At 49.1% G+C, this 22,947-nt stretch overlaps 2 protein-coding genes and 2 long non-coding RNA genes across 19 annotated transcripts in view; 3 read left to right on the forward strand and 1 right to left on the reverse strand.

Annotated features, from left to right (window-relative positions):
* Positions 1–1,787: 1,787 nt before the first annotated feature.
* Positions 1,788–10,684, reverse strand: DHRS7B (dehydrogenase/reductase 7B). 14 transcript variants are annotated; one of them, XM_085513906.1, is made up of 8 exons: positions 10,649–10,684; positions 9,945–10,019; positions 6,744–6,915; positions 5,821–5,936; positions 4,951–5,161; positions 4,206–4,298; positions 3,810–3,962; positions 1,788–3,283 (listed from the first exon to the last, which is right to left on the reverse strand). In XM_085513906.1, exons 3-8 carry the CDS (start codon positions 6,892–6,894, stop codon positions 3,078–3,080), a joined length of 930 nt encoding a protein of 309 aa, XP_085370032.1. In that variant the 5' UTR covers positions 6,895–6,915; positions 9,945–10,019; positions 10,649–10,684; the 3' UTR covers positions 1,788–3,077. The 14 variants fall into 14 exon arrangements, with proteins under 14 accessions (XP_085370032.1, XP_085370024.1, XP_085370033.1 ...); XM_085513898.1 differs by having other exon boundaries at positions 6,744–6,919; XM_085513907.1 differs by having other exon boundaries at positions 1,788–3,314; positions 6,744–6,919.
* Positions 3,188–9,251, forward strand: LOC146758686 (uncharacterized). The gene is made up of 2 exons (XR_014933816.1): positions 3,188–3,321; positions 8,901–9,251. It is a non-coding gene; the product is annotated as an uncharacterized LOC146758686 (long non-coding RNA).
* Positions 10,685–10,946: 262 nt separating the features above from the next.
* Positions 10,947–15,786, forward strand: LOC146758687 (uncharacterized). Its single transcript, XR_014933817.1, has 2 exons — positions 10,947–13,605; positions 13,773–15,786. It is a non-coding gene; the product is annotated as an uncharacterized LOC146758687 (long non-coding RNA).
* Positions 15,787–20,666: 4,880 nt separating this feature from the next.
* The window catches only part of USP22 (ubiquitin specific peptidase 22), an 88,050-nt gene continuing 85,769 nt past the window's right edge, over positions 20,667–22,947 (forward strand). For 2 of the 3 annotated variants that reach the window (XM_015876787.3, XM_015876789.3), the window contains exon 1: positions 21,326–22,174. In XM_015876787.3, the coding sequence (XP_015732273.1) occupies positions 22,049–22,174 (126 nt within the window). In that variant the 5' untranslated portion in view covers positions 21,326–22,048. Of the gene's footprint in view, positions 20,865–21,325; positions 22,175–22,947 lie in introns of those variants that run through there. The other variant, XM_085513914.1, reaches the window with a different exon arrangement.

Raw genomic sequence — 22,947 nt, forward strand, 5'->3', positions numbered from 1 at the left:
ACCTGCCTGCGTACAGGATGCTGCTTAATTAAATAGTATTTGCAGTCTGCCTGCTGCATCTGAAGCACCGACCTTGGAAGGGAGACTCACGAGGTCAGAAACCAAATTCCTTTCTCTTTTCACATTGCAGCAGCAGGCAGTGAGATGTCCCCCTTGCTTCTGGTCTGCAGCTGTACCTGAGCAGGCACATAGGTTACAGGGAATTGCTGCAGCACCGGGAGCTTCCTGTCTTTAAAACCTTGGCCTGTTTTGCTGGTACAGTGGATGAGTTGCCTCCCCTCCAAGGTTAAAAGCAGCTGGGATCCAGAGCATCTCTATTTATAGCAACAACATGCAGTTGCCTTGGCAGAGAGGAGAGGAAGAAATGCAATTACTTCATCTTTCTGCAGTTAGCCTGGGACTGCCGGGCAGGCTGCTTTTCAGGTTTTGCTGTTGCTTGTTCCTAAAATCCTGTCTATCTTTTGGATAAGTTTAAACTGGTGGTGGATCTGCTGCCATTAGTATGTACTTTATTGCTGCAGAAGGCCCCCAGGGATCCTTGTCCTGGCCATTCAAGATATTCCTGTGCTTGCAGAAGAACTGTTAGGGCTGTTAGCTTCCTTTCTTCACCCAAACCCAAAGGTCCTGGCACCTTTTGTGGTGTCAAGCTTTTCCCTTGCCTGGAAGGATTGCTACGACAAAAGAACTAACTTTTGGGAGGCACTTTAAGAGAACAGCTCGCATCAAATGCTCTGGATTTAAAATTGAGCACGTTTACTGTGATCTCTTACTGCAGGAGGAGGAAAAGTGAAAAACCAGCTACCACAACAGGTAGGCCTGTTATAAAAACACACCTTTCATCCTGTTCTGAGATGGAGATGTGGGAGGGGTTCTTGTTTTCAAGTGCCCTGCGTGCTTTGCTGCCCATGCTGACCACCACGGAGACGCTCTGAAATGGAGAGCATTGCACTCCTTGCTGCAGAGGGATTTTGCTCTCAGAAGGGAATTGCACACCCCTGCTATTCTGACTCGGAGCTGTAGTTCTACAGTAACCACAATAACTCCCCTGCGTGTATATTTTTTTTTCCTTAGGCCTGATGCATTATATCCCTCAGCACTCCAGGAGATAACACAGAAATGCAAAGCAGCCCCTTCATCCTTCCTGAGCTGCCGTGATTAGAAACATCAGCAGACAGCAGTTGGACAGGACTGGCAGGAGTGCTGTATGTCAGTGTGAAATGAAAGACCCAAACGTGCGGAACATGAAAGGGAAAGCACGAGTAACAATTAGAGAAGCTCTCCTTGTAAAGGAAAAGGAGGTAATGCCTTGGTTTTGTAATTTAACAGGGGAAAAAAAGATCCCAGTCTTTAGTGCCTACACCAGAGAGCTTCTGCTTGTGATTTCAATTCAAAGCCTTTATATAACAAATTGACAGCCTCCACCATAACGATGCTGGTGGGGGATGTCTGAACTGAGCAGCAGCGTTACAGTCTTCAAACACATTCTGGTTATCAACTGAGATGAGGTTCTCAGGGATGGGTTATAAACCTATTGGGCAAAAATAGAGTTTATGAAGGAGAAGTTGCTGCAGACCCTGCGCTCCTGTATCAGACTTTTAACTTCATTAATCCTCTGTGGATTTACATTGCCTACTGTAAACTAGCAGGTGATAGAAAAGAGGGCTGGGATGAAGTATATTGCTTTGCAACTACTACTTACACAGTGACACCTCACAGAACCTGTTCTTTAATGCTTTTCCTTTCTCCAAAGTTACCCCTAAAGCAAGGAGCTGAAACAGAACACAGGATGCAGTTCATGGCAATGTCGTTTATTTGTCATCAGATACACACTCACAGGCAGGACATACAAGGCAGTACACAGGGAGAGTGCTGCTAATGGAGCATGGATTATGTGCATGGAGGTGGCAGCAGGGGTCTAGACCTTATAAGCTTTCTTTCAATTTATATATTTTTGCCTTTTCTGAACTACCTCAGTGCATCCACTTTTTTTTCCTAACGTTGCTGGGATCATACAGGGCAGGATACATCTCCTCTAGGAGGAGGTACAGGTTTTATGCAGTGTGAAAATGCAAAGGGGTGAAGTACGGAGTATGGCATTCCTTCAGGCTGAAGGACTCCTTGAAACCTGCAGTATCTGTACAAGCAGCTCTCTTTCCCTCCATGGATGTTCAATCCCAACTGGTAACAGAGACTGTTTTAAGTCAGGTGAGAACTCAGGGTCTGTCTCCTGTGTTACCCATCCTACCCACAGATCCTGCTCTGCTTGCCAGGAAGATGGTGTGCCTGGCAGCTGAGGAATCACACCTACTCTGTGCTTTGGGAAGGTGGGCCAGGTGTGCTATCAGCTAACAGCTGCCCTGCTGTTTTTTATCTGTTTGGTGCTACTCCTGCATTAACTTGTGTTGTGTTAATGCTGTGTTGTCAGGTAGCACAGAGTGTCTCGGACCCACACCACAGTGAGGCATGAATCAGACAGATAACATCATTTCCAAAGAAAACCTGCATTCTACATCAATTACTTTTTTAAAATGGCACTGGACTTAGCTTTAGTTTAACATATCATGGTTTGGCACATGAACAAGCAGAGGCTCAGAACTTTTCCACTTCAAGCAATGTGTTTTGGATGAGATTGGAAGGAGGGAGAAGGAGACGCTGATCATGCGAGCTCTCAGCTGGGGACTGTATTTCACAGAGGCCACGGGGTGCATGAAGGCAAACCAAGTGGGTTTTATTTGTAGCAGGCAGTAAAGCTGAGTGTGCCTGGGGTGAGGTCAGGTAAAGTGGTGTCTTTCAGCACATGGGCTTCTCCTGCTGTGAAGTGTGCACATACCTACAATTACCCTCCCCTGCAGCCTCAGCTCCCACACTTCGTGTTCCAAGAACCCTTCTTCAGAGAGGTTTAGGTGCTGTCTTGTGGCACGTGGGCCTGCCCTGCCGTGAGGAACACTGCTTCTCACTCTCCATGCAATGGTAAGTTGCAGCATTTAGAGAAAGGTTTTTCCCACTTCCACTGATGTCCCAGCCAAACTGCAGGACGTTACTCTCTCCCTACAGTTACTGCTCAAATGAGCTGAGCTCTAAGAGTCCTTTGTTTTTCTCTCCTTTTTTGCTCTAGTTGCCATTAAGTTGAAGAAAAGCCTGGGAAAGAGGTTTCGTAGGTATACAGCCAGGGAGGGTTTTAGGCCAGCTACAAGGACTTCCTTCCTCTTCTGCCCCACTGCATAGAGAACCACCTGAGCGACCTCTGCAGCCGTCTGGCCTTCAGCGGTGTTCTTGTCCATAACTGCCAAAGCAAAGCCAAGCAAGCATCAACTCTGGAAGGTAAGCCCACACTTAAATACCCTTCTGAAGAACACTCTATCTGTACGTGGTTGCTGTTCTACTTCTTGTTTTTACACAGGCAGGTATAATTCATGGTTGAGCTAGAGAGGAGTATATGCTCCTTCCAGTACCCAGGCTGCAGTACACCTAGGCCTAGTGGCCTATCTCAGAATTAAAGCTTGGTGCCCAGTGCTCCAATACATCCTTCTCTTTCTGAGTGTTGGTTCCAGATGTACTGAAATCTCAAGCTTCAGGAACAACAGCAGAGTCCTTCAAAGACAACACTTAGATTGACCTGCCCTATACAATACTTTAAAGGCACAGTGACCCCAAGGTGGTTGCTGCTTAGGAAAGCTAGATCCAAAGGTTTCTTTTGACACTTCAGGGCTAACTTATGTCTCCACCAGAGGTACATGTTGCAAACATGTTTTGGAGTAACTCAGTGAGGTAGAGGTGTGTTAGGTATAAGACACAAAACCATATCTTACCTCCATAGCGAGATCCATCCGCTGTTACAGCATTGAGAGAAAGGTTTGTTTGAATGTATCCAGGGCTTATAACCGTCACATCAATGTCATACTGCTCAACCTCTGCTCTCAGACAGTCAAAGAAGGCCTGGGTAGCATGTTTAGAGGCAGCATCTGAAATACAGGCCAAAAAGTTCTTACTTTCTTATAGGAAATTAATCAAACAAATAACAAGGAAAAAATGTAATAAATTTAGCAAACTAATTGCTCCTGAGTGTTTCTTAGTGTGGTCAGCACTCGGGTTCATGGCCCTGCCCTCCCTGCACACAGCCAGCTGCATGGAGAACTAATTGTGCAATCTTTGATCCAGTCTGGTGCCCCAAACATGTCTTTCCCATCTTCTGTGGAGGTACTTACATGCTGATCTGAAAGGAATGCTTATTTTGCCTTGAACACTGCTGATGGCCACAATATGGCCTTGTCTCCTCTTGATCATGGAGGGGAGAAGTGCTGGCAAGAGATAAAAAGAGTAACAGTCTGACCATTACTGCTGTTGAGAATGGATGCTTTCAGAATAGTGCTTCAGAGAAGCCTAAGTGAGTGAATGACAAGATCCTCATTCAGGGTAGGGGCTGGGAAAGAGATGGTGCTTAGGATGCTTGCAACAGAAGCTGCAGTTGGACTGGGACATCCACATATGAGGTGGCTGGTTGTGCCAATGAGGTTGCACAAAGGCCTTATGGTTGCTATGGTAAAGAGAACTTACTCTCTTCTGCCACCAGTGTATCTTTACAGTTCCTGCAGCTGACACCATCCAGGTTGAACCTTCTGTACAACCAGAGAAGCCTTCTAGGAAAGCTTACAGCCTCACCTTGAACCCAAACTCCATTCCCCCAGGCTTTCATCAGAGCAGACAGACTAAACAAAGTTCCTTCCAGGCTCAAGGCAGAGGTGTTTTAAGCAATGTATCATCTCTAATCCTGTACCTCCCATACAGTCATACCCACATATCAACATCATACTTGCCCATAAAACAAAACTCTCCTCCTTTTGTACTGTATTGTACCTAATACAATTACAAACAGCAGTTAAGCTGTTCTTAATTGCATTGCCTTTTGTAAGGTATCAACCATTGTGCCCCTATAATGTGAATCACAGGTACCTTTGGTGAGGGCTATGGGACCAAAATAGTTCGTCTCCATCACTTTCTTGTCCACATCCAAACCTGTGTCTACAATTGTGCCTCGGTAACTGATGCCTGCGTTGTTGATCAGTATGTCCACGTGACCCAGGTACTTCAGAATCTCTTCAGCAGCATTTAGTATGGTTTTAGTGTCCGAGAGGTCAAACACCACAGTGTGAGGTTTGTGTATCTGAATAAACAAAAGTTAGAAAGACCATTCAGAGTGTGCTAAGCGTGCTCATGTTCATGACTCAGAGAGAAGGCCATCCAAACCTCCTTCAGTCAGAGCGTGGTGGTTACTACATAAGAATACATGGCAGAAGCAGCTCGTACTCTGGTCTTTTTCTGCTCACGTGGCCTGTTCCTTACACCAGATAGAGGAAAAGGGCAAATGAGATCTTCTGCAGGTACAGCTTGTCGTTGTGTTACCAACACAAGAAGGTAACTCCTTTGTCTTACTTCAGGAGCCAGAAATTATCTTTCTTATCCACAGCCAGCACAGCTTGGCTTCAGAAACAAAAGCCAAGACATACCAGACCTTGAGAAGTGATGACAATGTACAGATGCAGGTGGGTCTGGGGGACTCCACTCACTTCCCATGTTCACTCCCTTTACAAGACAAGCATCCCTCAGCTGCCTTAGTTTTGTATGCATTTTACAAACTCTGCCATGTCAGCTCAAAGCACTCCTTTAGCATTATCTATCCCCAGACACAAAGTTGTGTTTTTCCTATTGTTCAACAGAACAACACACAAGCAACTCTAACTTCTGTAGTGGCACAAATACCAATCCCAAATAGCAAAATCCCAGCTGCACGGGACAGCGAGCCTTCCCTCCTCGTGCACTTACGTTCTTTCGGTGATCAGTCATGGCAGAAAGTTCCTGTGCCAGGTCTTTGAGTTTCTCACTATCTCTGCCACAGAGCACCAGCTTGGAGCCAGCTGCATGGAAGGCCTTTGCACATTCTTTGGAGGAAGCAAGAAAAAGAGAAAAGTAGATACCTGGATGCCAGAGACAAACAGCAGATCCACATGACATCCTGTAGGCTAAAACCCTTCAGCTAGCAAGGGTCTGGGGTAGTGGTTTATTATTCCTGAGAAGGAAAACAGTGGAAAGGAGCACCCAGCAACATTTCATCTGCACAGCCTATCGCAGCTGAAGGTCTCCTTTGATGTACTGCCTTGAGATACCATCTCTTTTTGATGGGAAACAAAAGTTATTTTTCTGCTCTCAGCATTTTGGTTCTGACAGGCAGAGGGATCAATTCCATCCCCTCGCCATTCAGTTACACCTTCATCCTTAAGGACAAACAAGCAAATGCAGCATGAATTTAAGCTGTACTTGTTCTCTAAGCATACTCATCCTAATGAAAGGCCTTGATAGCAGAGAGCGCTTTCTTCCCTTCAAGAAGCTTTTGAAAGCAATTATTCCAATTAAATTAAAGCAGAGTTAGAAACGTATCCACTTACACACACAAAAAGTGCTTGATTTGGAGGAAAAAAAAACAACACAGAAAAGGGGTTTTATTTGAAAAAAGTCTGTGTTAATATTGCTAGGAGTTTGTGGTTTTTTTTATATTAAATGGATTTATACCAGAAGACAAAAGGTACATTAACTGGGGACATTAGGTACGTTAACTCTCCCTCTCCCCCCCTCCCCTCAAGGTCAAAACTAAAGGAGCACTATGCTCATTACTGCTTTATTCCAGCAGGAGCCCCTCCTGCAGCCCTGCTCCCTGTCCTGCCCTTGGCACCCTCCTGTCCATACCTTACCTTTTCCCAGGCCAGAGGTGGCCCCTGTGACCACCACCACCGCTCCTCGGAGGTAAGCACGCATCCGCATCCACTGCAGCAGCCGGAAAAGGGAGAAGAGCCCCAGGCTGCCAAAAAGCAGCGGGATGATGACAGTGGATGTGAGATCCATGAGTCTTCCTTTCTGAGCAGCCTTCCTAGGTGAAGCAAACGGACTGTTTTAGCAATAAGAGAATTAGCAGAGCCTTCAAAACTAGGGAAATGCTTTTTTCTACCCGTGCCTCAGATCACCAGTAAATCAAATCCCATACAGAGTCGTCTTCAACTGATTTCCTCAATCCTGAACCTAGAGCATTGGCTGTCCAAGCTTTTGGTTTGCCACAGGAATTGTCTTGGGCCACACACAAAATAGGTAACAGAGTTAATGTACGTAAGTAACAAAAATTCCGTTTATTAAAACATAAAACAAGCAGGTTGGACACATGATTTAGAGTCTTTCAAAAGACCACGTCAGTACCCAATTCCAGCATTAAAATGCAAATATGAACAGCTCAGCAGGATGTTTGGTGTTGGATCCTGTAAGTTGGACCTTGTGCAACAAACCTGGATCCACAGATGCTGTTTCCACAGGCTTTTCTGTTTCACTCTGAATTCCCTCCTTGTACAACTGTGTATTTATAGCTCTTCAGGGCCGGGATATATCTCTACATGCTTCTGATGGTTATAAAGCCTCATGGATTTCTCTAGAACAGCCACTACCACAGTATCTATGTGCCAGAGACTAGTTACCATAAATTATCCCAGACTGGCATCACTCAGTCTATGCTCAGGAGACTCACAATAAGCGTTCTCTCTGAGCACATTATTTGCTTAATGCATGAAAGTCTGTTCTTCCATCTCCTGCAGCCTCAGGTCCAATCCAATAGGCTGAAGCCCACGTTCACACTTTTGAATGATGTTAATTGAGACTGAGCTCATGAGGCTACATTGCTGAACCAGTAATGAACTATCAAGTGTTTCCAGAGAAGAGCTAGAACGCCATAAGACAGAGAAAGCTCAGCAAGCTCTAAATAATCATGATGAGGTCTAAAATGAAAACCATCAAACTAGCACACAGCTTTTCTCTTGCTACTATGGAACTTCCCATTCCTGAGCTAACTCGTGTATCTCCACAGAGCACTTCATTGTGTAACACTGTGCATAGTGCAGATATCCAGGCCATGGGCTCCCCTGAGGCACAGGGATTATGCCCAAAGTGGAAAGCAGAAACCCAGAAGGTGGATGAAATTCATTCCACTGAAGGGCACAAGCACATCACCCAGCTGCTCAGCATCTTATTTCTTCACCTCTTTGTATTGCATGTGCACACACTGTGGCTGTTCTGTATTGATTTACAGGAGAAGACAGATTTAAAATGAGAAGAGTGCACATCTCCCTTAAATAATCCCTGGGAAAGAGCTGTTTAGACACCAGGTCACTGCCCTTCTTTAGGCTGGATATGCAGGAGGGGCTGCTTAAAGCATTTAAAGCAGCTGCCTCTTTATAGTGTCCCTTCTTTGCTCTGAAGGATCTCAAGAAGACAAGAAGTGGGCAGGAACAGCAGGTGCTGACACTGACCAGCGTGCCTTACAGGCTCAAAAATATCCAACTCCCTTTTAGGACCTTTAATTATTCCCAAAGTGGGGGCTGACAGGAAGGGCAGCAGTTCCTTTATGAGCCCAAGTTGAAACTGACACATTTAGAAATCTGGCCCTGACCAACTTTGCTTTGTGTTTTGACAAAATGCAGATGACAGCACAGAGCAGGTGAGAAGCTGACCAGGAGCTTTTCTGACTCTTGTCCTCACTAAACCACAGCTGGAGATGAGAGAGGCTCCCATGGTTGATTTCAGTGTGGTTCCTTTCTGCTCTTTGGCAAAATACAGGCTGAATTTACACCCAACTCTGTTGGAACAAAGCCCCCAAGCCCACCAGCTAAAAGCAAACTGCGTTTTGGACATGTAGCATCCATCACTCATCGGTGTGAACCAGTTATACCTGCCTAACTTATTCCTTAATCATATTGTTTATTATTCATCTACTTTCTCAACAGAGAAGGTCTGCATTTAATCTTCATTTGAAAACCTTTCCAAGTCTATTTTGCTTTTCTCTCTCTTCTTTTTGTCCATATCATGCACAGGAATGGAGCAAATCTGCCAGTCTCTGCCTGAAGTTTGCAGCAAATCAGCAGCTACAACCCAGTTCTGCTGCTTGAAATAACAGGTAACTGCCCCTGTGCAAAGGGAGGGGAAGCAGAGGATGAGGAAAACTGGATGAAGAACAGGAGTGAGAGGAACAGCTAATCAAAGGTACAGATCCTTCTTAATTGGGTCATACAGCTGTAGGTATCTGTCATGGAAGGCACTGAAACGGCTCCATAAAAGAACCCCAGAACAAAGAAAGCTCAGTCAAGCTAAAAAGAGAAAGAGGACAACCTACAGCTGAACTGCTTTGTCAAGAATAAAGAATTCCTTCAATGCTTCAAACCAAATGCAACAGGTTTTTCTTTGCTCTCATGCTCTAGTTCAAACAATTGGCTATTTGCACTGGGAAAGAAAAGCAAGGACTTGATATTTATAAGCATCACCAATAGGAATGAGAGTGAATTATCTGCAAGAGAGAAACTGCTGCTCCTTATTGGTTCAAATGAACTCCTGAAATTCTCAGTTCTTCATCCCGAGACACAGGATTGGAACGTACAGCTTAAGAGAGGGCAGAAAATCCCCACTGATAATGGAAAACCAAATAGAGGTGGCTGGAAGCTCTTGGAAAGGCTTCACGTAAAATAAACCACGTACATCTGTGAATAACAACGTTCCCCTTAAAATAAGATCTGGATGTTCTGTGAGAACTGAGAAGGATTTCAGAGGGAAAAAGGAGGTTGGTGGGGTCAGGAGTGCACGGAAGGCAACAAAGGTGACATCAAGTGCTAAAAGAGACCAAAACCCCGATAGTTCCCCTAAAGAAGATCCATTCTCCTTTAGTTTCGGCCACACAGAATCACATTGTGACGAATGGCAGCAACTGGGAGGCTATTTTCAGAAATCCAAAGGTGTCATTTAAAGGGAGCTCAGGGAAGGAAGGAAAGAAAGAAACAGCTTTTCTTAAGGAAGAACTCACAGAATCACAGCAGCTCTGAGCTGTTACTGACCCACTTTAGCCTGAAGAAAGCGCGATATCGTACCTTTGGAGGGGCCTCACTTCACAGCGCCTCTGTGGGGTGGTGTCTCCCTCTGGTCTTTTCACGGGGCAGATCTGACTTCAATTACAAAATGGCCACAGTCCAAGTGAGCTCTGCCCAATGCAGGCACAGCCGCTAAGAGTGAGCACAGGAACACGGTGTGTGACCTTTGAAATGCGGGGGGAACTTAACGCCTATGTGAAAAAGAGCCACGTAAAAAGGGCAAAACTCCCAATGATTATTTCTAATATTAAACAATCCCCAGCGCTGACTTCAGATCATCCTATTTTTTTCTTTGAGGGCCGCACATAAAAAAGATGAGGCTAAAAAATAAATAAGTTGCAGCTGTTGTTTGACTCGGATTCAAGGCACACTCACATTGTACAGCTGTGGCAATGCCGCATCAGGCCTGTCTCATTATTTCTCTACGTGTGGTTCATTGTCTGTTACCTGTTCTATGTGTGGTGCTGGATTCGGGCTCGTTCCTATTTGCTGTAGATGAAGACTCTGTCACCCTGCTATTGCCCTATTACAGCACTGTAATAGTGTGTGATCTAAAACAGCTGTCATGGCGATTCAGAGGGTTCTTTGGATCCCACTCCCCGTCCCTTTCCCTGTTCTCCCCCAGTCCCGGCCCGTTCCCCCGTTCTCCCCCCACCCTCTGCCCGCCCGGACCCGCCCGTTGGAGCCGTGAAGGCGCGGCCTACCTGGCAACCGCCGTCACCATGGCCACGGCCGGAAGTGCTGCGCATGCGGTACGGCACACAGAGGAGGCGGGATTTCCGGTAGACTGACCAATAGCAGGTGGATCCTCCTAGTGGCAACCCGGAAGTTGTAGCGGGGAAGGGGCGGTGCTCGCACAATGAGTCCCCCCGTGTTTGCGGTCCGGTGGGGCAGCAACGCCCTGAGCGCAGCGTTCCGTTCCGTTCCGTTCCGTCCTCTTCCCCTCCCTGGTTGAATACAGCGGGTTTATAGCAGTGACCAAAACCAGCCCCGTGTGTCTGTGTCCCTCCTGGGCTGTGGACCCTAGAGAGTAACCATGGTTTTCTTGCCCAGTTACACTCCTGATATTGGAACCTGGGCTCTGATCTCCCTTCTTTGAGCTCTCAATGAGGCCTTGTGCTCCCACAGCTCCCTGGGCTCCATCTCTCTATCAGGATTCTGCCCCAGTCCAGCTCAGCCCTGCAGCTTTTGGCACCACCTGCATCTCTTCTTCTAGTTCATTCCGATGTGGTTTGGTTCCAGTTATCCCTAATTATTGCCCTTTTCCAGGCACAGCAGCATTTCCAAGCTCGCTATGAAGGAATGTTGTAGCCTTACTGAGCCCACAGATCTGTGGTTGTGCTGCAAACCTCTGCCTTCTGCAGCCAACCTGAATGCTGAGCAAATGGGAGCCCTGGGATCTTCCCCTCCTGCAGCTGAGAACTGGAGAACGAACTCACCACATCCATTTTAACTGAGCTGAATGTCTCTGAGGGAGGCCGTGATGTTCTGTCCCACACAGCAGTGGAGATATGGCAGTGCTGGGGTACTGCTCCCATCAAGAGCTTCTGATTGTGGTTGCTGTATAGGAGTATCAGCCCTGTCAGTCCCTGCTGCCTTGCCTTTAACTCAGCGTGGTGCAAGCAGAGAGGTCTGAGGGCTGGTCCTGCAAGGCAACGAGCACACGTTCAGTGCAGCGCCTGCTCAGCCCCTGCTGTGCTTTTTGTGAGGTAGGAAAGAGTTAAAGGCAGCAGAGGGTGAGTGCTGTGCTATTGTGCAGGCACTGCTCTGCATCCAGGGCTGCTGCTCTCTATTCCCGGATCTGCCTCTGGCTTCCTGCATGACCTTGAGCTGCTCACCCACCTTCGCTTTGCTTTAGTTCTCCAATTGCAACGTGGAAATCCTTCTCTTCCTGTAGTGCCGCACTCCTTGCTGGCTGAGGTTCCGGCTTTCAGCAGGCCGAGCTCACGTCCCATTTGTCGCTGAGGCAGAGCAGGGCTGGCTGCAGTGTTCCCTTTTCTCACTAGATGGTGCTTTTGATCAAAGCTATGAATGAACTGCAGCAGCTCCGCACGGGGTGTATGCGTTTCTATTCCATCTCCATTCCTCCCTCTCCTCTTCCTTCACTATGGGGGGGACTCTTAATGATGCTGGATATTGGGCTCATCTGGCAGTGCTGCTCCCAGCTCCCACCGTTCAGGCTGTGGCTGGGCTCGGGCTCTTGAAGTGCGGACGGTGCAGCCGGGCTGTGGCAGAGAATTGAATTCTTTCCGTGTTTTCTATTCCCATAAGGAAAAGGCTTCAAAGAGCAGCTCCCCTCCCCCTCTGCTGGTGAAGGGCATTTGGGGAAAGAAAAAGAAACCCCAGCTCTAACAGATGCATTTATTTAACAAAGCACAGCCCTTCCTTACCTTGGCAGAAGATTTGTTGGTTTTGGTTTTTTTAAATAAGGAATTGCTGTTTTTATATCCAATGTTGTATTCAGCAGGTAGTTACCTGGCCAAGGTCATTGCTGCTGCTATGCCGGCACCACGCAGCGAGCCAGCTCCTCTTCCCTGGATGAGCATCATGAGGCTTCCACAGGTCAAGAATGGGAGTGAATCTGCCCATACCAGATCCCACGCTGCTGCTGGGAGCCACACGCACAGCCCTCCCTGTGTAAGGGCAGCAGAGGAGGGGAATGGAACTGTAATCAAACACTTCCTGCACTGACATTAACAGGGCTCTGTTAGTGGTGAGAGGTACAGTGGGGTGTGCAGAGCTGTGTCATCACACCGTGTGCTGCTGAGCCCCCATGGACACCTCTCCTGCAGCTGCATTGGGTGGCTGAGCTCAGTGCTCCCTGCAGCCTGCACTGCTGGTGCTCAGCTGAGCCACACGCTGCAGACCTGCACCCTGCTCCCATTGGGTTGCATCGTGCCCAGCTCCCTCCCTGTGGGATTTTACAGCTGTTAATGAATGGGGTTGGAGCGCTGCTGTGCTGCTGTGCGTGGATTTATGGTCTGAGGCCAGCAGAGATTGTGCTCCTGCCTCTGGTGCTGCACCAGTGCCAGCAGTGCTGTGTATATGCCAACAAGACCAGTGCCCGCAGCAGCTCACGTGCTGCCTGCTGTGCTCATGGCAGTGACGTCCTGCAGCAGGGACACCAGCCATGCAAATCTGCAGTGTGACACTGAACTCCTCTCGGGACCAAGAGCTGACAGTGATTTCTTTGTCATTCCCCTGTTGTCATCTTCCCCATTGCACATACATTTGTTCATCATTAGTGAGATATTGCTGATGACTGAAGCCTGGGTCTGCATCACACACTGTCTGCTTGAAGGAGCAATCCAGAACTGCAGGGCTCAGCTGATGAGGAGTGGGGACAGCACGTTTCCTCCCGTCTATGGGATGTGGAGAGCAGTCCCTCCTGGCTGACAGGGAGTTGCATCACTGCTTGTACAGATGTTATTCTCTGTGATGTGCTTGTTGTGTTGTTTTCCTCCAGAGGGATTTGCCAGCACGTCCCAAATCGCGTGGTTCTGAGATGGAGGAGCAACAACACACCTGTGTGGGGGATACAATGAGTGGTTCTCACTTGGTTCTGTCCGGCTCTTCCCTCCCTTCTCCCCACATCCCCATGTGTTACAAAGCCAGCTGCTCCCAGAATAGGTTGGGAATGAAATGTCACCGTTTGAAACTGGTGAGTCACACTTTTTGAAGCTTGGGGCTGGGGGAGGGAATGTGGAATCCTGCGGGGTGGCAGAACGTCTGCTGGGGAGCACGGAGGGATTTGGGGAACTTCAGGTGGAGCAGAGGGGCTTTGTATGTATGTGGGCTCTGCTGGGTGTGTCTGTGCTGTTCCTGCAGGAGGATGGCAAAACCCGCTGCAAACTTGAGCTGTCTGCTGGAATGCAGCTGCTGCAGCCTCATCCGACAGGACTGGGTCGTATCTGACAGCGCACCTCCAGTGACTCTCTTAATTAAGTCTCCCTGCACTGCTGTGAGGTATGTAATTACAGCAAGACCTGACTTAAGCAACCACACGAGGGACTAACAACAGGAAAAAAAACCTCTTTACCAGAGCGAGGAGGAACAGAATTATACTGTTGCTTTTTTTATAAATATATTTATTTCAGGGGAAATTTATTAACAGAAGTCAATTAGTCTGGTTTCTTTTCAGCCTATCCCAGCATTAGGATGATACCTGAGGTGTACCAAATGTTCATATAAGCAGGCTGTTTCCTTCCAAAGAGATCATTGAGATTGTTTAATAGAGGCTTATGTAAAAAGGCTCAATTAGAACAAATATTGATGGTGGTCTTGTAGGATGAACTGTTACCAGAAGCTGAGCAGTGGTTCTTGCTGTCCAGGGATGGAAATGTTTAGTCAAAGGGATTCCTGCTGCAGCCTATGGCACCATGCATTTCCACACTGTGAATGGGAGTCCTGCCTTGTAGGTGCTGATTTTGCGCTGGTCTGTGCCCAGTGCTGGCAGTGGCAGGTTGGGCTGCACGCTGCCATGCCCATCTTGCCTGCTAACTAGTTGGGTGTGTTAATATCCTGAGCAGTGAACTGGACACAGAGAAGAAATGCTGCTCATCTTACAGCCTCTGCTTCGGCCTGATTGACCTCCAGCCAAAGGGCAGGTGGAAGCTGGAAACAGCCACACCATGAATAGTTGCATGGTGGGCCCAGCTGCAGTGCTCTTGAGTCCCCATTCAGTGGGGTTCTGAATATGTGCTGGGAGTAAAGCTCCCCACTTACAGGGGATGCAGCTTGGTGGGGGTTTGGGGAGTAAGCCCTAGGGAATATGGTGCCATCTCTGTCTGCTTTGCTTTGGAAGACTGAGGCAGTAACGGGATTTTATGGAGTGCACATTTATATCTTCAAGTGCAGATAGCGTTAGCTATAGGAGCCCACGTACTCTGCTGTCACCAGGTTTGGCAAAAATAAACACTGGCTGCAGAGAATTTGCTGCAGAGCTGAAGATTGAATGTAAGACAAAATAAAGCATGTTGTGCATCGTGGCCTCAGGGACAACCTTGGGCAGTCAGAGCAGGGTGCCGTTCCACATGCCTTTCTCTCAGCAGCAGCGCCTGCTTATCTGCCCCATTCTTCATCATTGGTGCCTTTTCCCTCATCTCCAACCATTGCAGTGAGCTTCTTTCTGCTGTGGTTTGAGTTGAACCAGTGATGCTGCAGGGTGGTTTGTCTCCTGAATGAGGATTCATTCCAGCTCACAGACTCTGGCTGATAACTCCCAAGTTAATGTTGGGTGCAATTTGTTCAAGTAGGCCCTACTGAAAAGCAGCTCGTTTCCTAGAATGAAGTCGGCATCATTTCAAACCAAGCAGCGAAAGATGGATTTATTGAGCACACAGCTCAACTACTGAATTCAATACGCATTTAAAATATCAGAGATACACGATATTTCCTTTAAAACTTGATGGGCTTTTGCCCAAATCAAAGGATTTTGTTGGGCTGCTTATTGTGGGATTTCCCAGGTTGCCTGAGGCTCCACAGCTCCTGGGCCTCATAGCTAATGATGGAGCTCTTCCTAAAGTGAACAAGCATTTCAGCTCATCGAGACAAGCCAGTTACTACTGAGTTGGTTTGGGGAAAAATAAATAAATAAGGGGGGAGGTGGCGACCGAAATGACGTGGTTGGATATTCATTAGCAAAGCATTGTCAGGAAACAATAGAAGAACAGACAAAAGTCAGCCCAGATTCTGTGGTATTTCCTAAAGGGCTCCCTCTGGCAAAAGGCTGCTCCCTGCCAATCCTCCCGTATTGTTTTTGATAATGAATAGAAGCTGAACAGATGATTGTTGTATTGTCCACTAAGTGATTCATTTATATTAAATACTGCTCCAAAAGGAGGCTCCGGGCTTACTTTTTTAGTCACTCCAGTAACTTATTTGTACAATTACCATCTTTTAATTCTCCGATGTACGTAATTATTTCCTGATTGTTTCAGCTGAATTACATGGGTTGTAACTCCTCGGAGAAGTCAGTGGTCCAACAAGCCCTGACATCAGCAGCAGCATCTCTGCATTGTCAGAGATGCTGAAGTTTGAGCAGTGATCTGTAGAGAGCTGCTGCTTTTTGGGGATGGTGCTGAGGTTCTGCAGGTACCCTGATGTCTGCAGGTACCCTGTGGTCCCAGTATAAACCATCCCAGTTTCATTTTCCTCTCTTATCTCCCACCTGTGTGTCTCCAGTAGATTTCCTTCTTTAACCCAGACCTTCCATTGCATTTTCAAGCTTTTCTTATGGATGGTCTGAAGTGTTGTGTAGTTTCCTTTTGTTTGGAGAGGTGTGACAGATGTGAGAAGGGCTTATTTGCACTACTGCAGTTAGAAGAACTTCATTGTAAGAAGGTGTTTAGTCCCAAATCCACATCCAGACCTGCAGGTACTTTGATTCACTGATGCCTATTGATGGGTATGGGAGAATGACATGTCCTCAAGGGTTTTTTTTAAGCTGAAGAATGTAAAGCAATCCATGCTCTGGGCTTTTCCAGCTCCTGGTGTCTGAGAAGTTGCATGACTTTACATCTGTAGAATAGCTGTAGTTACAGCTCAAAAGCCCTGATTTCCGACTCAGTCTCTGATCTGTTCCCCCTTCCCTGAGCCACACAGAGGTTCAATGTGGGCTTTTATAGTGTGAAACAGGGCAGCAGAAGGGGAAAGAAACAGTCCTAATAGCGTTGAATTGTCCATCTAATAGGGAACAGTTTTAAGTGCCCCAGAACAAAGCAAAGCAGCTTTCTGATGTTTTTTCAGCCCCTTATCTGTCCAGTTATGAAAAAGTAAATCAGGTATAAACTAACCAGTGTCTTACTCTGAAGAGTTTATATGTCTGTACCTGCCAGGGTGAGACATGAGGAAGACTGACTATTTGCAGTCAGTTTCCCATGAACTCTTGAGTCAAAAGAGGGTGAAGGACAAGAGTGTGCCCATATCCCTGCAGCCCTCCAGCTGTGAAAGGCAGCACTAAAGCTCTTTGCCATTCTTTGCTGCTGGAGCTGCTGAACTTGAGCAGAAGTTCCAAATGGCTTCCAAAGGTTTTTGCTTCTGAGCATGTTCCATCTCTGTTACGCTGCTTTGGGAACTGTCTTTGGTCCGTGTCTAAAGTAAACTATCTACCCATTATCATCTCCCTGTGCTTGGTCTTTTGGGCTCTATGTAATTGTTAGAAACCCAGATAAAATAGGCACACAAAGGCAGCCCTCCTTCTGCCTTAAAACCACAACTGCCTGCGTTGCCTGTGCTTCTCCTGCTGCCTTCCACTTTAACCCTGCAGCACTGCTCTCCTTCTGCTCTTGCTCTCCCTGGAGCCCACGTTGCTCTGTGTTTAGTGGCAGGCAATGAAACCATGCATTAGCAGCTCCATAATAGCTTTGCTCGGTGGAACCCAGCTTCCTTCATTAATCCAGAAAATGAGAGTTGTTTTCGTACATTTGAGAAGCTAATTATTTAAGTGCTGAGAATTAAGGCTCATCAGATAGTGGAGACTGATTTTGGTTTTCTTTCCCAGGGGAGGAACAAGATGGAAGGAAGCTGCTTTCACACAGGTGTGCAGCATGGTGCCTCCCATTACCTGGGGTGGGTGGGGAGCAGCAGTGGCACATCCCTTTCTAAAGCCTCTTTCTGTACATCTCCTTTCCCTCTGACATCATCTGATGGTTTTCCACATTCAAAATAGGTTTTGAAAGTATCTTCTGACCGAATAACATGGCAGCTTTACCTTTATGCCATGACAAAGATGGGACCCTGTTTGTGGCTGACCTGGCCTGAGTATTTTGGAATAAAACACCACCTTGTCTCAGGGTTTTTAGAGAGGGAAAGTAACTCACATCAGTTGTCCTTCTGTGATCAGTTGTCCTTCAGCTTTACCTTTGATCACAAAAGCTGAGAGGGGTTTAGATTGAAAGGCTGCTGTCTAACCTAGGAATGGGCCTTCTAATGGCTCGGAAAACTGGAGATGAATGGGGTGAACCCCCTCCCCTCCTCCCCCCCCCCCATGTCTGTGGGAAACAGCAGCTGAGGGCTGATCTGATAAACAAAGGTTTTACAGCACAATGACTTTTAAAAGGGAGATTTGGATGTTCTTCCTGGAAAATGACAGCTACTGCCATTCACTGTATGGTAAAGAATGGGGATGTGGTTCTGATAGCAGCACTGGATGGACCTGTCCTTGCTACAAGCAGCTTGCCAGGAATAAATGTCTTATTTTTTTTTAATGAGATCACCAGGGCTCTGTGCTGACTTCAGACTAAGAAAGGGAACTTTTCTGTGCGTTTGGTGGAAGTCAGATGTTAAAGGGCTGTCTGGATATAGCTGACTTCACAAATAGCAGGGGTGACATTTTAGCTCTGTTTAAGTCAGTGGCAAAATTCCTGTTGAGTTCAGTTGGGGTCAAGGTTTCATCCCATGACGATGCCTAAGGGAAGTCTATAACAAATGGTCCTCAGAATAAAGAAGTGCAGCCATTCTGCTTTTCTAGGAGTGTTTTTTACCTGAGGGGCACGAATCCTTGGAATTCCATGCACTACTTAGATCTGCAAAAGATCACAAAGACAAGCAAGTGTATTGTCAATAGGTTTAAATGAGCAATATGGGGCGGGGGGGGGGGGGGGTATGATCCCAAGGGAAAACTTCAGGAGTCAATTATGAAATGAGAAGTCAGCTCAGCCCATTGAAATCCACCCATCTTTGTGTTCCATGGACTGATAAGCATCTGTCTGGCCAGACCTGTGCAGCTGGACTGGCTGCCACTGAATGCTGTGGGTTAAAGTGGCTGCTCCATCCCTCCTGCTCAGATGTAGGCAGGTAGAAGCCTCTAATCTAGCAGATGCTTTTACCAATGGATCGGACCGAAAGCAAAATCCTTGTTATAGAGAAGGTGGTGTAGCTGGGACCATATAAATCTGTTCTGTTGTGAGGTCAGTGATGGATTAATGTTGGAAGTACCACCTTGGGATGACAAGGACTGAGGATTCAGTCGCTTTTGTTCCTCATGTGGAGGAACTCTGCATCTTCCCAGCTGAGTTAGCATGTAACACAGATGACTCTCTGGAGGAAGAGTTTGCAGTATGTTTTAGCTACTATCAACATTTATATTCCATTGTCATTTGGGGGTAAGCTCTAATTAGCATCAGCAACAGCGCTTTAATATCAGAATTCCTCCAAGAGATGCAGCAGGGATTGAAACAGTTTTCTGCCCCCAGAGGCAAATCCTTTCCCAAGTCATCTGCTGCACCAAAAGGTTTCATTCTAGAGATGTTCCCAAGCCAGAGTAAATTAAACTACAGCAAACTTATAAACGGTTGTGTGTGTGTGTGTAGCAAGCAGGCCCTGATTAGCAAATTAGTACATGATGGAATGGTGTAACTGTTTTCTGTTCCTATCTTGGAACTGCTGTGCTTTGTCGCTGTGCTGTCTTTACTGTATGGGGGGGTGCATGGAACCTCAGGAAGCAGGAATGCTTGAATGTTGTAATTGTTCCTGAACTGGACAGAGAGAAAAAATAGTATGCTCCAAAGGAAGTATTTATTTGGGATGAGAATAAATTGCAGGTGTTCTCCCTTCTTAAAATGAAACAATTATGCTTTATAGAGACGTGATTCCTTTCATTTCTGAATAAGACAAACACTGCTGCACCTTACATGGAGTAAACATGATGACTCTGCAAGAAAGAGCTGCAAGGAACCTCAGTGAGAATTTCAGTGTCTGCAGGGATTTGAACACTTGTATTGTCTTTTTGATATCCTGTTTCTTCAGAGAGATGGACTTAAATTTCACAGGCAGAATCTCTCTCTTTTATCTTTATCTCCTGTTTTGATGTCGTAGCCATGGAGAAAAGCCCGAGATGGAGTTGTTGCAGAATAAAGAATAACCCTCTACTTGGATTTAGACTGTAGTAATATTGGGGGTTTTCTTTGATTGGAAAACACTCAGGTTCATTAGAATAAACTCTACATACTATTAGGGCATCAATTACCCATCCCATTCATTTAGATACGTCTTGCCTTAAGATTAACATCCCTCCGTGCTGTGGGATGTTTGAGTGGCTCTCACAAGGCAGGGGGTGGGTGGCTGTACCTCTTTCTTTTGACACGGTGACTTGTTGTGTTTGTGCTCTTCCTCACCTTCCTCTTACTGCCAGCAGAACATGCTGTGGGTGGACAGCAAATAGTTACCAAATAGTAAAGCTGTGCTGCTGTTTCTTGGTTTGCCTCACAGTACGTAGCTCTGTTACAGGTCTCAGTACACAGCAATGCTGGTGCTCTGCTGCAGCTTCAGTCTGAGGGCATCAGCTCAGCTCTTCCCCCCAGTCCTGCATCCCCCCTTTCCCTTGTCACTGAGCCTAAGCCTCACATTACCAGCTAGGCTGTTCTACCTTTGTGATATCGAGTTCTGTACATTGAAGCAATAGGGTGGGATAGCAGGGAGGACCTCATACAAACCTGCCTGGTATTCCTGCTGTAAGAGGGTGTCAATGAGTGTGTACCAACACTGCATTGCTGCCAGGGTTGTGTAAGAAGCTGCTCCGCTCCCATCTCCTCCTCTTGCCTCACTCCACTCTTATGCAACCCCACAGCATGTGGAGCACACCAGAGCCGAGCACGGATTCGAGCATTTAGCACTGTATTCTCACTGCCTTGTAGGGCTATTGATAGGGAACGCTGCATTAAGGCTCTTTCTGGTGCTGGGGTTCTTTTTTAAGGGTGTTTTCGTTCCTTCTCAGTGCTCCCGATGGGAGCACAACACGGCGCGGCCTGCTGCACCACAGCGCTGCCCACCTCGAGCCGCCTCATCTCAGTGCAGGCCGCTGCGGCCTCACAACACTCAGCCGGGGCTGAGGTTCCCGTGTCGGGCCTCTACCAGGCCGGGGGGGCGGCTCTGCCCCGGCTGCGACCCGGCCACCCCGCCGCCCCTCAGGAAATCACTGAGGTAAGGGCGAAGCGGCCGCGATCAGCGGATGTGACAGCACCGCTGCCCCCATAGCCTAGGCCGCTGGGTGGAACCGCCCCTCAGCCCACCGCAGCCAATCCGCTCACAGTTTGGAGTGAGATTGACGGCCGGGATGGCCAATTGTTGCGAGGCATTCTTAGCGAACGTGCCGCCCTTTCTCTCTATTGGCCGGATGCCCCGTCAATCTGAGAAGTCGTTCCCGCCCCTTTCCGGCAGGGGGAAATACTGGGGAGGAAGGGTGGAGGGAGAAGGGGGGAGGGGAGAAAAGGAAATCAACCAATGAGACGCCAAAGACGGGCGCTTCGGCAGCAGAGTGACAGGCGAGCGAACCAATGGCAGCGCTTCTTTCCTCCCTCTCCGGCTCCCTCCTCGCGGGTGGCGGGGCAGTGTGGGGGGGGTGCACCTACCGCCCCTTCCCCGTTGGTCTGTCCCACTCCGGGCCGGGCTGAGTGAGCGGCTCGGAGCGGCGCACAGCGCGGGCGGAGGGGGGGAGTGCGGGGAGAGCAGAGGAGGAGGAAGGAGACGGCGAAGGAGGCGGGGGGGGGAGGTTTAAAGAGACAGGAGCCGAGCGGGCGGCCGGCTGCGGAGAGGGAGCGGCGGCGGGCGGAGACTCGCCCCTTCCCCACACACACACACGCTCCGCTCGCACCGGAGCCGCCGCTGCCGCTTCCAGGCCCACCCCCCCCCCCCGCTCTTCTTTCCCTTCCGCTTCTATGAGGTAGAAGGGAGCGGCGGCCACTCCGGGGGCGGCAGCGGCCGCTCTCTCAGCCGCCTCCTCCTCCTCCTCCTTCGCCTCAGAGCGAGCCCCATCTTTGTGTGCGAGGCAGGGAAAGAGAGAGGGAGGGGAGCGCGCCGCCCGCCGCCTCCAGCGCCGCGCTTTGTTCGGAGCCGGGGGCTCTATGTGCCCGCCGCCCCCCGGCTGCCCGCGGGGACGGAGGCGGCGGGAGGCGGCGTGAGGAGGGGCCGCAGCCCCTGAGGGCGGTGGCGGCGGGGAGGGAGGGTGGGGTGGCTGTGGTGGCTGTGGGGGGCGCGCGGCCGCCCCGTGTCGTGCCCGCGCCCGTGCCCGCGCGGCCGCCGCCGCCGCCGCCGAGGGGGGGAAGGGGCCGGCTCGCTGCCCGCCGGCCCGGCCCGTCGGCGGGAGGATTGATGTGGGGGGGTCTGACATGAGTCCGCCGGCGGCCGGGTGCTGCCATGTGACCGGCTTCAAGGTGGAGAACTGGAAGCAGAACCTGAGGGCCATTTACCAGTGCTTCGTGTGGAGCGGTTCGGCCGAGACCAGGAAGCGCAAGGTACCGGGGGCGGCCCCATCCACCCCCCTGCTCTCCCTTCCCCTCCTCTCGTCGGGCCCGCGGTTCCCGGCACGCGGTCGTGGTGGTGGTGGGGGTGGGTGGGAGGTGGGATGTTGGCTGCGGGTGCCCCCGCGGTGCGGGCACGGCGCTGGGGCTCAGAGCCGCCACCTGCCCCGCTCCGCCTTGCCCCCTTTCTCCCTCCCCGGGGCCGTTCCGCAGCGCCGCCGCCCCCCGGAGGTGCGGAGCCCTGTTCCCGGAACGCGGCGGAGGCTGCGGGGAGGGGAGGAGGGGGAGGGGAGAGCCCCGGGGCGATGGGCACGGCCCGACCCGCGGCGGGGCTTTGTGCCGCAGGGAGGGGTGGGGGAAGGAGGCACAATGGCTGGGAGAGGCTGGGGGGAGTTGACGAGGGCATTTCTGCTGTTTATTTATATATATATATATATGTGTGTGTGTGTGTATATATTTTTTTCCTTTGAAGATCGGTGGTCATCCGGTTGCAAAATGGGATTCCGGGTGGAGTGGGGGGTTGGGGGGAGAGCAGGAACTGAGTGCGGAGGGCACGGAGGGGGATAGAAGGAGCGAGCTGGGGGGTGCGAGCGTTCGGGGCACGCAGTGCGCAGCGCAGCACCGGAATCCGCTGCGATGAGGACAGACGTGACCGTCCCACCTGTGTGCGGCAATCCACACAATGCTGAGGAGCCCGAGCAGAGCCTCCCGCTGCCCTCCGTGCCATCAACTAGTTTGTACTAATAAGTGACTTTGCAGATTTCTAT

Source organism: Coturnix japonica, chromosome 13, assembly GCF_054131305.1.
Source record: "Coturnix japonica strain WE chromosome 13, WE-NBRP24, whole genome shotgun sequence".
In the NCBI taxonomy this organism is placed as follows: Eukaryota; Metazoa; Chordata; class Aves; order Galliformes; family Phasianidae; genus Coturnix; species Coturnix japonica.